Here is a 13,196-nt window from a genome sequence, read left to right on the forward strand (position 1 = left end):
TTGCATTCTTTGCATGCCAATGTGGCATTTGATTGATAATTTCGTTACGCCTCGAACATGTTTCAAAATACATTTTTGATAGCTTTGGGTTTGCCGTTCCCCAGATTTATGACATATTATGTTCCCAAGCCTCTATTGTTATTGCTATTGTTAGCCATTAGCATGATATTTGTCGCTGATTCGTTTGGACAACGACGCGCTGCGAGCATGACTAAGTGCCCGCATTCGATTGGGATCCTCTTATTACAGAGTCTGCCTCTTCATCTTCTTTATAGAGATGCAAGGCAATTAGGTTGGCTGGCAGCAGAAGCCAACAATAAGATCCCGTTATAATCTTTTTGAATTCAAAATTTATATATTAACCGATATTGATTCGAAGAACGATGATGATTAGATTAAATAATTCCTAGACGCTACAATCTCATTTGAAAACTACAATAAAGTTAAGATTTGCAAAACATATTTATTTATTATAAGATTTATTATCTTAAAAATTTTAATTTGTTAAAATTTGTAATTTATTTATATATGTATATATGTAAATTGGTATATCATAAGAAGGTAATTGGCATATTTTGTTTGTGTTTAATTATTAGCTGAATTATATTGGAAATATTTTGAATATTTCTAAATATTTAATTGGGGTATATATATGTATATAATTCAATTATCGCATCTTCTACTTAATTGTAAAAATTTGAATTTTAAATTCTGGATCTATTGGAGTACAACTCTTCTAATACAAATACTATCTTGAGATACGAGAATTTCAACTACTTAAAATTTGGAGTTAAAGCAAATCCATAAGCAAACTTTGTAGATAAGCTGCCTATGCCTATATCATGTTTGTTTATCCTTCTAATCACTGTAATGTATATTTTGTTTGTAAGATTTCATCTCGTCGAACGTGTGCATCACGCTGTTTTCTTTTAATGTTTTGTTGTGGCTGTTTCTCACATAGTGACATCGATGACATCGTCAGGCAAAGCAAGGCAATCACGAAATCCATTCAGAGTTCCATTAATTATTAGACTTCAAGTTTCAGTTTGCCGTATTTCTGAAACTTGCTGAGAAACTCATCTCATTTCTTCACACCAACATATGACACCGTTTTGCCGCTCTTGCGCAGCTGTGCTAACAGTTCCTCGGACGGTAAGTTGGACGTAACGCTTACCGTCTTCGTCTCCAAATTTATGTTCACTTTTTCCACCTTATCTACAAAATGCAAAATGCAAAAAACAAACTTTAGTTGGCAACCGCGACCAAAGAAATGCCGTCGAACTGATAAGAGACAGCATTATTAATATATGTACTTAATAATACCAGCACAAAGCCTAATGCTTAATTATTCCGTGTAAATATGTGTGTACATACCACCTAATTTGGCTAAACACTTTTCCACGGCGCTGGCACATCCACCACACGACATTTCCACTTTGAATTCATGCACCTGCAAAATAGAGAAATATGCCAATTAACCTAATTTTAATGAATGAAATGTATTTCTTTTTGTACGTACTGTCATCCTGCTGTTTGTGCTGTTGCTGCTGCTTGGACGGCTCGAGTCTGCCGTAGTATGCTTATAGACTTGCGGTAAATTAAACAGCTTGAAGACGATTAATTTTATTGTTGTATTAAACGTGGCACACTCTACCCTTTCAATCGTTGACAAATAATAAAATATTTTTCTTTTGTGTTTGTGCTGTGATTTAGGCAATCGATGGAACTCGATAGTTGTGTTCCGTTGAATTTATCGATGTATCGATATTGAATAAGAAATCTGGCAGCACCGTATAAATACTTTTAAATAATAATAATTATTATTTTATCTACTACTCATTTTTTGATATTATTTATTTTTGGCAAATGTTATTAGATACCAATTCTTACACACGTTTTGGGCATGCACCAAATCTATAAACCACTTGATGATCATATAATTGACCCGGATTAACAATAGTCGTTGGGAAATCCGAGTTGTTCATCGCATCAGGATATTTTTGAGTCCGCAAGCTGAATGCACCGTGTTGTGCATAATGAGTACCGCCCTTCCCAACATTGGGAATATCTCCGCGCTCTTCTTCGGGCAAAGAGTTTGCTGTATAGAAATGCAGTCCAGGTTGATTGGTATGAATTTCCATAAATCGACCCGAACATGGATGAACCGCGCGGGCAACTAACTTCACTAGATTTGGATCTACATCCACGCAGTAGTTGTTATCAAACCCGCTAATTGGACAACGATAAACCTGATTAAGTCGTTTTCCCAAATTGGTTAACGTGGTAAAGTCATAGGGAGTATTACGCACTGGCATTATTTTGCCAGTGGGAATCTGTTCAAGATCCGTATCCACAAGCGAATTCGCCTTTATCATTATCATATGTTGGAGGAGTGTGTCCCTACCCGTACTGTGACCTGCTAGATTAAAAAGACAATTGTGACCAATGTTGATGCAGGTGGTGTCCTTCGCACGCGCCTCTATCCGCAAGCCCAAGCAACCCGTTTCATTAAGTGAATAGTTAATATTGACTGTTATCTCGCCCGGATAGCCCTCGTGCCCGTCCGGTGAAACATGCTGCAAAGTAACACCATCCTTGTGTATGCCAACCACATCCCAGATTACGCTATCAAAGCCCACATAGCCGCCATTCAGATGGTAAAGATCCTTGTAGTTTCGAGATAGATTTATATCTTTGCCACACAGCTTGAATTGGCCGCGTGACACTCGATCCGCCACTCGTCCAACTATAGCCCCAAAATACAATTTTTGGTTACGGTAATAACCGGCGACATCATCATAGCCTAGACAAACGTCTTCCAGCTTGTTATTAGCGTCTGGCACCTTGATGCTTTGTACAATACCACCCAATGTTAATATAGCCACGGACATGCCCTTTTCCGTAAACAATGTGAAACGGCGCACATGATCGGTTTTTTGGGTCATGGGATTAACTGCGATTCCAAATACATCTTCCACTACTCTTACCATATTTATGGGATGCAAAATTTAAGCTTTCAAGACAAAACTACAATTTCGAATATCATGAGTCAAAATAAAATTTAAAATGTAATTAATTGTATAGTCGATCGCTCAAAACATACGAATTTAGAAAAGCCAACTTGAACGCTAAATATAAAAAGTACATTTAGCCTACATTAAATCTCTTTCTAACTAAAAGGATTTTTTTTAAATACTTGAACTTAAACATTTCCAAATTAAAGTTGGCGTCCGATATAGAAATATCGATACATAAATTCGAAATATACTCGATATGAGTAATGATCAGCTGAGCGCAATCTATTTAGAATTGTATAGTCTTTTTAACGTAAATTTGAAAGCATCGTTAAGTGGACAGTCACAGCGATATTCAGAAAACAAAATAAATATTAAATAAAACTAAATAATAAAAAAACTAATTTGTAATATTCAAACATTTAACAACATATCGATTAAAATCATTAAGGTATTATCAATAACAATAAGGTATTAATTATGGTTATTTTAAACTCCTTTTGAAGGATCTTTAACTAATTAAATATAAAAAAAATTTTCGAATTTTGTTTTTGACATGACTTAATTTAAATGATTTAATTTAGAATAATGTCGCAAATTATAAGTTATCTATATAAAATAGAAATCTGGTATATCGGTCAACATATTCATTGATTAATAACGTCTTTACAAGCATTTAAAGCGACCTCAAACTAAAATATTTAAGGCTTATTTAAGGCTTAAGTGGAAAATAGTATTATTAATCATCTATATTTAAACGGGAAATTTTACGTTTTTAAAAAAATTAAGAGTTTCCAAAAATAAATCCAAAAATTTACCAAAGTCAATGACAAAATTGCTTACATATGTTACTAGGTTTGTAATAATTAAGGAGTAGTAACATGAAGATTAATAAGATGGCAGAACTGTCTTTAGAATTCTTTTCTTGATCAGACCATATGTTATTAAAATAATTATACAAATCTACATGGCATAAATCATATCAATATTGATTCGTTTGAATGTTCGTCACCTATAGTGGCTAAAACGAAAACGGTTGCAAATGGTACAAAATCGATAACATCGATAACAATATGTTAATCCCTTTACATTTCAGTTAGATTTAATTTAGTGTTCAAATGGATAAATTCTTTGCATCACATAGCTTTGGCTCGACTTATATTGTAAATGACATAGCTTACTGTTGTTGTGACATTTGCTTGACGTTTAAGCAAAAAATCAGATGTGGGCGATTCAATATTCAATGGAACTTCCACAATTTCAATGCCATAATTTTATACCATTATGAATACTCAAAATATATTTACTATTCAATTGGAACCAGAGGACACATCGGAGAAAGTTGTGGTGAGCGTCGGCAAAGGCCATTGCTGAGTAACTTTCTGAATCAGGCCTGTTTTTGTATAGCCGCCGAATGAGTGGGAAATTTTACGGGATAATGCCTGCAGTACAATTTCTCAGCTGAAGAAAATTAAATTTTCGGTATACAAGGAGAAGCTAAATTTATACAGCGAGAAATGTAAAATCAAAGATGACGTCATCATGGCTCTTCAAACATGTTTGGAAACGTATAAGAACACTAATGAGAACAATAATGAGCTGGTATCATTCCTAAAGGCGAAACTCGCTGAAAGGCATTCAAAAATAGTCGCATTAAAGAAAGAGCAAGATAGTCTAAGCGTTAGCTACGAATCAACCATTCGCGAGAAAAACGAAGTGATCAACACACAATATGCCATCATTATAGAAAAGGAGAAACATATCGAGGAGTTAGAAAACAAAATTAAGGAGCAATGCGAATTAACTATTAGGTCAGATGAAGAGGTTTCCTCGCTAAAAGTAACTATTAACGATAGTGAGATGAAAATCAGGGAACGAGATCAGAAAATTTCACTACTCGAAAGTAAGTTAGCAACCAATGCGGAAAGAGTGAGGGCAACTCAAAATCTGGTAAGCAATGGGAGAATCCAGCCCAATCTGGCTTTATCAATCTATCAGCTATTCTTTTTAATCCTTATGCAAGCTTAAGTTTGATGCCGCACTCATGCTATGTAAGCAAAATGATCGTTTGATCGGCTGCACAATCAAAGAACTGCAGCAGATCCTTTGTGGGGAAAAAAGAACCGAAATTAAAATCATGTCCCTGCCCCGCATTGGTCCAATCAAGGTAGCTGTTGAAAATGTCACAACTGGCCCCAGCTGGATGGTCATTCAGCGTCGTGGTTATAAAATGGTAGACTTCAATCAAGGCTGGTTTTCTTTTGTGGAGGGCTTCGGCAACTTAGACGAGGATTATTGGATCGGCCTGGACAAGATACATGCAATGACCAAAGGTCACATGCATGAACTCTACATCCATTTGGTATTTGCCAATAAGGAAACTCGATATGCCTATTATGACAACTTTGCCATTTCTGGCAAAAGCGATGACTATAAGCTGAGATCGCTCGGCAATTATGTTGGAAATGCTGGCGACGGACTGCGCACACACGAGCACCATATATTCAGGACCATTCGGTATGATACCAAAACCACCGTGGAATACAACCGCTGGTGGCAGCATGAGTATCCCAATTGGTAAGGAGAAATATATCTTCCCAACTTATTTGTATTCATCTCAATTATAAACTGTGCAACTGCAGCAATTTGAATGGAACATTCAATGAAAAAACTGAATTTGGTGTATGGTGGTGCAGAGGAAATGGCACATATAAATTTGTGGAATCTGTACAAATGTTAATTAGGCGAAAGCAAGTGTAATTTTAAAACGTCAATCAAATCATTTTTTGTTGTTTTATTATTATTATATATGTATATATATTTATCAAAATTTTCAAATAATGAAGCTATTAAAAAAAAGCCAAAATAAATTGGTCAATTTTAGATCAAAAACTTGCAGATAAATTGTGGGCCGACGGTGAATATTTGAATGGGTTCAACAGTAACAGGTTTGTATGTAATACGCCAAATAAAGCTTTGCATAAAGTGTATACATCTTGATTAAGGCGACGAGCTGACTCGATCTAGCCATCTCCGTCTGATTGTCCGTACGCCCGCATAAATCTCGAAAGCCTTTAAAGCTGAGGACTGCAAATTTGAAATATATATTCCTGTTTGGCGCACGCAGTTTGAGTTTAATTTTTTTTCATAAGATCCCATTGAGAAGTTGCTATTAGAGAGAAATTAAAAATAATTCATGAGCAACTGTCAAACAACTAAGAGTGCTCGAGAGATACCACGGGAAGAGTTGATATTTCAATCATTCTACTCTTCTCTTACTGATATGTAATTTCAAACAATACCCTCACACACACATACGCAGCCCATATCTTGGGATTTGCTGTCGAAACTTAATTGTGTAAGCTGTGCTGCAGGCAGAGCTCCTGCTTATGTGTGCGAGTGTTGCAAGCCGTGTGTGTAAAAGAAGCTTATGACGATTGGAATATCAGCTCTTAGTCCAGCCGTCTCGACTCCTCTCTTTCGCACAATTTAATTTGTTAGGGCACTTTGAGCTATCAGCAAACAACGGCATTTTACACAAACCATAAAACCCTCGAGTTTATTAACTGCTTAAGAAAATACATGTACATGAAATTATATTAGGCGGGGCCAAGCATGTTTTCCGGGCGTACCCATTCGTCGAAATCTTCTTCCGAGATGCCAGCATTGATGGCCTCCTGCTTCAGAGAGGTACCATTCTTATGAGCTTCCTTGGCTATTTTGGCTGACTTATCATAGCCAATGTGAGGATTGAGTGCTGTCACCAGCATCAGAGACTCGTTCACATGCTGTTGAATCCGCTCCTTGTTCGGCTTCATTCCAACAACGCAGTTCTTGGTGAATGTGTTACAGCCATCCGCTATATGAGACAAACACTTAGTCTAACATTCAAAGAGATTGGGATAGCAAAATACTTAGCAGCCTTATCGAACGTATGACGTTGGACGCTATCAACGGCTTAAAAACATTCAGCTCGAAGTGCCCATTGGAGCCGCCCACAGAGACGGCTACATGATTACCCATGACCTGAGCACAGATCATAGTCAACGCCTCGCATTGAGTGGGATTTACTTTGCCCGGCATTATCGAGCTTCCTGGCTCGTTCTCTGGCAAAGAGAGCTCGCCCAAGCCGCAGCGCGGCCCTGAAGCCAGGAATCGTATATCATTGGCAATCTTCATGAGGCTTACGGCAATGGTGTTCAATGCGCCATGCACCTCGACCATGGCATCCCTGGAGCCCAAGGCCTCAAAGAAATTCGGAGCACTCACAAATGGCAAAGATGTGAGCTGGGCAATGCGACTGGCGGACTTCTCTGCGAATCCCTTGTAGGTATTGAGACCGGTGCCCACGGCGGTGCCACCCAGAGCCAGTTGATAGACATGAGGCAATACCGCATCGATTCGCTCCAGCCCATTGGTTAACTGCTGTGTATAGCCGCTGAACTCCTGTCCCAATGTCAGTGGCACCGCATCCTGTGTGTGTGTGCGTCCAATTTTGATAATGTTCTTCCAATCCATAGACTTAGCCTTGAGAGCGTCGCGCAGCTCAGTGATCGCTGGCTTCAGGTCCTTGACCAGCTGAAGAGCCACTGAAATGTGTAAGGCTGTTGGGAAAGTGTCATTCGAGCTCTGGGACTTGTTCACATGGTCATTGGGATGCACCGGATCCTTAGAGCCCATCTCACCACCATCTTTCTCAATGCAACGATTGCTAATCACCTCATTGACATTCATGTTCGTCATTGTGCCAGATCCCGTTTGCCAAATGGGCAGTGGAAAATGACCCTCATCGTACAGCTTGCCCGAGATGATGTCATCACAAACAGTCGAAATAGATGTGCCGATCTTGCTGTCCAGCCCAAACTCCTTATTGACCTCAGCGGCGGCCTTCTTCAATATGCCCATGGCCTGGATAATGGGCTTCTGTAAAGGTAATGTGAGCATAAAGACCTCATTTCTGTGTGTCGCTTCAGTAGTTACCGGCATGCGTTCAGCCATTTCGCTACAGGGAAAATTGTTCAGACAACGCATAGTCTGGGCCCCAAAGTAACGATCAGCTGGCACCTCGATTTGCCCGATCGTGTCGCTCTCAACGCGACTCTTCGGCTGACTCATCTTGTCTTGTTTATATGTATTATATGGAACACAGCGTCTAGAAATATAATTATAAAAATTTAAAGCCAAGCCTACCTCACCTTAGAGTATTTCTTTCAAGTATCTCATATTAGAATGTTAGTGTTAGTCGGTGCCAGTGATCGTCGACAATCTCAGCAGCCATTCGCATGGCAAATTTTGAAGTTCAGCTCTAGAATTGTACAAGAGACAGTTATGGCTTGGATCCATTCCCATCCTTATCCCTTTCACATTTCTATTCTTGGCTTATAGTATAGCATACTATATATATATATAGTCTGTAACACGACCCGAAATAGTTTTTCCCAGAGGGTAACCACGAGTAAATGTTCCAAGCTTCAAGTCTATAGCTTCAATAGCGGCGATACAGACAGACGAACGAAGAGCATGAAGGACATTGGTCAATTCCAATATGGACATAAATAAACTGAAGTTAATTTTGGTTACTTGGAATACTTTATTGAGCTTTAAAATCAATTAGTTATTTTTGTCATTTCTCATTGGTATATTCATTTGGGCCCAACATTTTATCCAACTGCAGCCAGTTATCAAGGTCGGCATTGGATATGCCTTTCTTGTAAGCCTCCATCTTCACGGTGGTACCATTTGCGTGCGCTAGGTTAGCTATTTCGATTGTCTTCTCTAAGCCCACATACGGCTCAAGTGCAGTGGCCATGACTAGAGATTGATTTAAGGCCTTCGTTATGTTCCCTTTGTTCGCCTGGATGCCCTTGAGGCAACTGTTGGTAAATTCATTCAAGCCGTCGCTCAATAGAGCGATGGAACGTAACACATTTGAGGCGATCAAGGGCATAAAGGCGTTGAGCTCGAAGTGTCCGTTGGAACCACCAATGGACACGGCAACTTGGTTGCCCATCACCTGTGCACAAATCATAGTCAACACATCGCACTGCGTGGTATTTACTGTGCCCGGCAATACTGAGCAGTCTATCTCTCCCTCCGGCAACGAGAGCTCGTTAAATCCACAACGTGGGCCGGAACCCAAGAGCCGTATATCATTAACAATCTTCATGAGACTGACAGCAATGCTGTTCAGTTCGCCATGAAATTCGACCATTGAGTCCCGTGCACTGAGCGCTTCAAAGAAGTTGGGTGCCGCAACGAAAGGCGACCCCGTGATGTCCGCAATATTAGTGATGCATTGAGCTCCGAACTCCTCGTTGCAAGATGTACATGTGCAGGCCGAGCTACTGACAGAAATTTCATATAATCTCTGGATGCACGAGTTGAGTCTCAAGCTGTTGTTGATCATCATTTGCTTGTAGCTGCCGAACACGTGTCCCAGGGTCAAGGGATCTGAGTCCATGAGATGAGTGCGTCCGATCTTAATAATATTGCTGAACTCCTGCTCCTTATTTTGTAGGACCTCTATGACGCCCTTCAGCGAAGGCAAGAGCTTATCATTCAGTTGCATGATAACGGCAATATTGATGGCAGACGAGAAGCTGTCGCTGCAGTTCTGAGACATGTCGACATGCTCTACGGGACTCACTGGCTTGTTGCTGCCCAGCTGACCGCTCAGTATTTGATTGGCGCGGTTGCCAATCACTTCGTTGACATTCATGTCGGACGACTTGCCCGAGCCCGGCTGCCAAATGACCAACGGGAAATGGTTCTCATCGTACAGCTTGCCGGATATAACATCATCGGCAGCTTTCAGAATGGCATCGCAGATAGTCGGATCCAGCCCGCTCTGCCTGTTAACTTGGGCGGCGGCCTTCTTTATGATGCCCAAGGCTATGATTATGGGGCGCTGCAGGGAACAGCTGGCGGCATCTTATACTGACTAGCTTAATCAGAGGCGCCTACTTACCGGCATGCGCTCCTCCATGCCACCTATATCGAAATTCATTGCCGAACGCATTGTATGCGGCCCATACAAACGATCCACGGGCACATTTATTGCCCCCATCTCATCGTATTCGAGCCTTGTATCCGCCTCGGTCAGACGCGCCAGTTTGTACATCAGAGTAAACATTTCCTTTTGATCGAAAGACATCTTAAACTACTAAGAGGGCCCAGCTATGTTTGTACGTATTGTGGAAAGTCCGAAAGAATTGTGTATACAGACTACTGGGATCTAAGGGTAGAAGATAATATATGTCAATCTATATTTATTTCTTATATATTCAATATAAATTGCAGAGGCTTCTATAAACTATTTCTACTACTTATATACTATGGGCTGCTTTATAATCAGTTGATTGTAGAAAGAGCTGGTCATGCTATGACATGTCTTATACTTATATTTATTGTATAATCAATTTCTAGCGCTGTATCTTCAGCAGAGTTGAAGAAACTTGCATATCCCTTATCTAGATTTTAAAACACATTTAATTCTATCAAAGTGTCAGCTCTTTTATTAATTTATTTATTATTACAACAGCAATTCCAGGATTGCTCGACGACAAACTTGAACATGACTTCATGCATGTACTTTTCGGTGGGGCTGAGAAAGACCGAGGGGAATTCGGTATATTGATGGTTGACAGCGTCCGGAAATTTTTCGGTTTCCACACAAAATGAGCCGTGCTTGCAATAATGTGAACATTCCTTACCAATCATGGGTGCATCACCATTCGCCTCGTCTGGCAAATTGTTTGCCGTGTAGAACTGCAGACCTGGCTGATTGGAATAAATTTCCATGGTTCGGCCGCTGGGTGGATGCTTCAGCTTTCCAATCAGATTGACGCCATTGTCCATGCCCTCGTTAACAACAAAGCAGTTGTCATATCCCTTGATTTTACGATCATCGAACTGCTTGAGCCGATCTCCCAGCAAGACGGGTATGCGCATATCAAAGACCGTGTCATCTACATTTAAGAATTTACCGGTAGGAATTTGGTCGTCGTCCGTATCGATAATCCTTGAGGACATAATCTCCACTGTATGCTCAGTCAGCCCCTTGACGCCTGCATTATGACCAGCTAAATTGAAGTAGGCATGATTGGACAAGTTGATGGGAGTCACTTTGTCTGTAAGCGCCTCGTAGCGTATACCCAGATGGTTCTGCTCGTCCAGCCAATAGGTTACTGTGACAGTTAGATTGCCCGGGTATCCCTCGTGCCCATCGGGTGATATGTGCCTAAAGGTAATACCCAAATCTGATTTGCGTGCCACCTCCCAGATAACGCTATCGAAGCCAACAAAGCCTCCGTGAAGCTGATACGTGTCCTTGAAGTTCTTGGTTAGCTCGAACTTGGTCTCCCCCAGAGAGTACGAACCATTGGCCACACGATTTGCCACACGGCCCAGAGTGCCGCCAATGTACGCTTTTTTGGCATTAACATAACTGGCAATGTCATCAAAACCAAGACACACATCTTCAATCTTATTATAAGCATCCGGCATACGTACGCTCTGGATGATAGCGCCGAGTTGTATGACCGAAACGGACAACTTGTTCCGATTGGTCATTGTAAAGCGGCGCACCATTTCGGGTGCATTGGTAAAGGGATTCTTCGCCAGGCCAAAGATTTCTTCCGTAATTGTAACCGACATTTCCTGACGCTGTTGTTGGCTCCTGGTTTAGCTAACAAATTTGATAGGTTCTTACTCGAAAAACAAAATAACAATAACTGCCTGACAGTCTGACACACACCTTATATTATTGTACTTGAATTCCGTAAAGGTCGCGCGATGGTGCTCCAAAGTCAAAAAGGGCAATAGATGCCGCTCGCCGGCGCTCTATAAACTGATGCATTTTGCAATGCAAGTGCTATTTTTTATTGTTGAAGAACGACGTTGCTGATAAGCTCATAGATCTGTATGCATGTATATGAGAGTTGTGTAACTCAGGTAGTAGTTGTTTAGCACTCGCTCTCTCTCTCTCTCTCTGGAAATATATAGTGTCAGCAAACCTAAATTGTATATAATTTGATACATAACATAATGCACATGTATTCGTGCATTCTATGTACGTGTTGCAGTTATATACTTGTAAATTTTGTTTAAAATACACACGTTTTTTGACAGTTATAAATCAATATTTAATATCGATACACATTAGCCAGTAGTAAACAGAAGTATATTTACATAAATCCAACAACAAGTTAAATGCCTGCTATCTGCTTAGTCTTTTATCAATAAATAGTATATACACAGGCCCATTTAACGATAAGCCCACCTGTTTGGCAGAAGTTATTTACATCCTTATATACGACTGCATTTTAGTACTTATTAATATTAAACAAACGAACACCATGGAACTGCGGTAACTTCGGCAGCGTGACCACCACCAAGGATATGAAATTTGCAATGAAATGTTCGGTACTGTTACGGGTGTACAGGCAAGTGAGAAGGAATCTGCAACAAATGTAGTTCGATTAGAAATTACCAATATCATATCTATAAAATACTACATACAAAACAATTGGCACAGCAGTTAGAAATTTGCGCGTTGGAGTTAATTGAACGCCGTCATCTATTTGTTCCCAGTGTGTCCATTGCCGACTGCCGTCATTCTCGATACTTAGCCAAGGAGCTCCTTTAATGATGTGTAGAAAATACAAGTGTGCCTGTAAAAAGTCAGTTAATAATTATGGTATGTTCCGTGTAATTTGTATGGGGCATCAATACTTACTACATTGTGTAGCAAATTGGTCGCTGTCCAGGCTACAGAAATTGTTACAAAGGGCACTGATAAGAGCAGTAAATGCACAAAGAGTAATCCAAGAAAATAAGCAAGCCAAAAGCCACGCGCACTTAGCCAAGAGCTATTTGGATTTGTCTCCCCGTGTCCTCCTGCAATTGATGTCATTTTTGTCTGGAGTTGCACTTTAGTCGCTGCGAATTTCGGTAATTGTTTTATAAAATAGAGATGATAGCTCTACGAAATACAAGAATTACTATTAGCTATCGATTATTGGATCGCATATTTATATATCGATATTAAAATATTTCATTGTATCTGAACTTGTTCAGTTCATAAAAAATTCTCGTACTTTGCAATGAATGGCATATTTTTCAATGCTGTGAAACAGATAAATATAAGATTTACATCAAAGAAACTTTTTAAAGTACAGTTTA

General features: G+C 39.8%; 7 protein-coding genes across 8 annotated transcripts; 1 reads left to right on the forward strand and 6 right to left on the reverse strand.

Moving 5' to 3' along the window:
* Positions 1 to 645: 645 nt before the first annotated feature.
* LOC111600937 (copper transport protein ATOX1) lies at positions 646 to 1,772 on the reverse strand. The gene is made up of 3 exons (XM_023317308.2): positions 1,520 to 1,772; positions 1,375 to 1,450; positions 646 to 1,215 (listed from the first exon to the last, which is right to left on the reverse strand). Exons 1-3 carry the CDS (start codon positions 1,523 to 1,525, stop codon positions 1,082 to 1,084), a joined length of 216 nt encoding a protein of 71 aa, XP_023173076.1. The 5' UTR covers positions 1,526 to 1,772; the 3' UTR covers positions 646 to 1,081.
* Positions 1,773 to 1,823: 51 nt separating this feature from the next.
* On the reverse strand, positions 1,824 to 3,121 carry LOC111600936 (aldose 1-epimerase). The gene has a single exon (XM_023317307.2). The coding sequence runs from the start codon at positions 2,988 to 2,990 to the stop codon at positions 1,887 to 1,889; it is 1,104 nt and encodes a 367-aa protein (XP_023173075.1). The 5' UTR covers positions 2,991 to 3,121; the 3' UTR covers positions 1,824 to 1,886.
* A 1,018-nt stretch (positions 3,122 to 4,139) lies between these two features.
* LOC111600969 (fibrinogen-like protein 1) lies at positions 4,140 to 5,784 on the forward strand. The gene is made up of 4 exons (XM_023317351.2): positions 4,140 to 4,361; positions 4,422 to 4,964; positions 5,038 to 5,591; positions 5,657 to 5,784. Exons 1-4 carry the CDS (start codon positions 4,299 to 4,301, stop codon positions 5,772 to 5,774), a joined length of 1,278 nt encoding a protein of 425 aa, XP_023173119.1. The 5' UTR covers positions 4,140 to 4,298; the 3' UTR covers positions 5,775 to 5,784.
* An 810-nt stretch (positions 5,785 to 6,594) lies between these two features.
* Positions 6,595 to 8,129, reverse strand: LOC111600994 (fumarate hydratase, mitochondrial-like). Its single transcript, XM_023317386.2, has 3 exons — positions 7,995 to 8,129; positions 6,929 to 7,937; positions 6,595 to 6,873 (listed from the first exon to the last, which is right to left on the reverse strand). The coding sequence occupies exons 1-3, from the start codon at positions 8,127 to 8,129 to the stop codon at positions 6,614 to 6,616; spliced, it is 1,404 nt and encodes a 467-aa protein (XP_023173154.2). The 3' UTR covers positions 6,595 to 6,613.
* A 443-nt stretch (positions 8,130 to 8,572) lies between these two features.
* On the reverse strand, positions 8,573 to 10,248 carry LOC111600993 (probable fumarate hydratase, mitochondrial). The gene is made up of 2 exons (XM_023317385.2): positions 9,982 to 10,248; positions 8,573 to 9,921 (listed from the first exon to the last, which is right to left on the reverse strand). The coding sequence occupies exons 1-2, from the start codon at positions 10,165 to 10,167 to the stop codon at positions 8,638 to 8,640; spliced, it is 1,470 nt and encodes a 489-aa protein (XP_023173153.1). The 5' UTR covers positions 10,168 to 10,248; the 3' UTR covers positions 8,573 to 8,637.
* Positions 10,249 to 10,505: 257 nt separating this feature from the next.
* On the reverse strand, positions 10,506 to 11,926 carry LOC111600995 (aldose 1-epimerase). The gene is made up of 2 exons (XM_030225786.1): positions 11,770 to 11,926; positions 10,506 to 11,700 (listed from the first exon to the last, which is right to left on the reverse strand). Exon 2 carries the CDS (start codon positions 11,667 to 11,669, stop codon positions 10,536 to 10,538), a length of 1,134 nt encoding a protein of 377 aa, XP_030081646.1. The 5' UTR covers positions 11,670 to 11,700; positions 11,770 to 11,926; the 3' UTR covers positions 10,506 to 10,535.
* Positions 11,927 to 12,170: 244 nt separating this feature from the next.
* On the reverse strand, positions 12,171 to 13,094 carry LOC111600996 (ORM1-like protein). 2 transcript variants are annotated; one of them, XM_023317389.2, is made up of 4 exons: positions 12,751 to 13,094; positions 12,534 to 12,685; positions 12,345 to 12,473; positions 12,171 to 12,294 (listed from the first exon to the last, which is right to left on the reverse strand). In XM_023317389.2, the coding sequence occupies exons 1-4, from the start codon at positions 12,925 to 12,927 to the stop codon at positions 12,279 to 12,281; spliced, it is 474 nt and encodes a 157-aa protein (XP_023173157.1). In that variant the 5' UTR covers positions 12,928 to 13,094; the 3' UTR covers positions 12,171 to 12,278. The 2 variants fall into 2 exon arrangements, with proteins under 2 accessions (XP_023173157.1, XP_023173158.1); XM_023317390.2 differs by having other exon boundaries at positions 12,171 to 12,473.
* Positions 13,095 to 13,196: the final 102 nt, after the last annotated feature.

The sequence above is a fragment of the Drosophila hydei genome, unplaced genomic scaffold (genome assembly GCF_003285905.1).
Source record: "Drosophila hydei strain 15085-1641.00,03,60 unplaced genomic scaffold, DhydRS2 tig00000001-arrow-pilon, whole genome shotgun sequence".
NCBI classification, from domain to species: Eukaryota; Metazoa; Arthropoda; class Insecta; order Diptera; family Drosophilidae; genus Drosophila; species Drosophila hydei.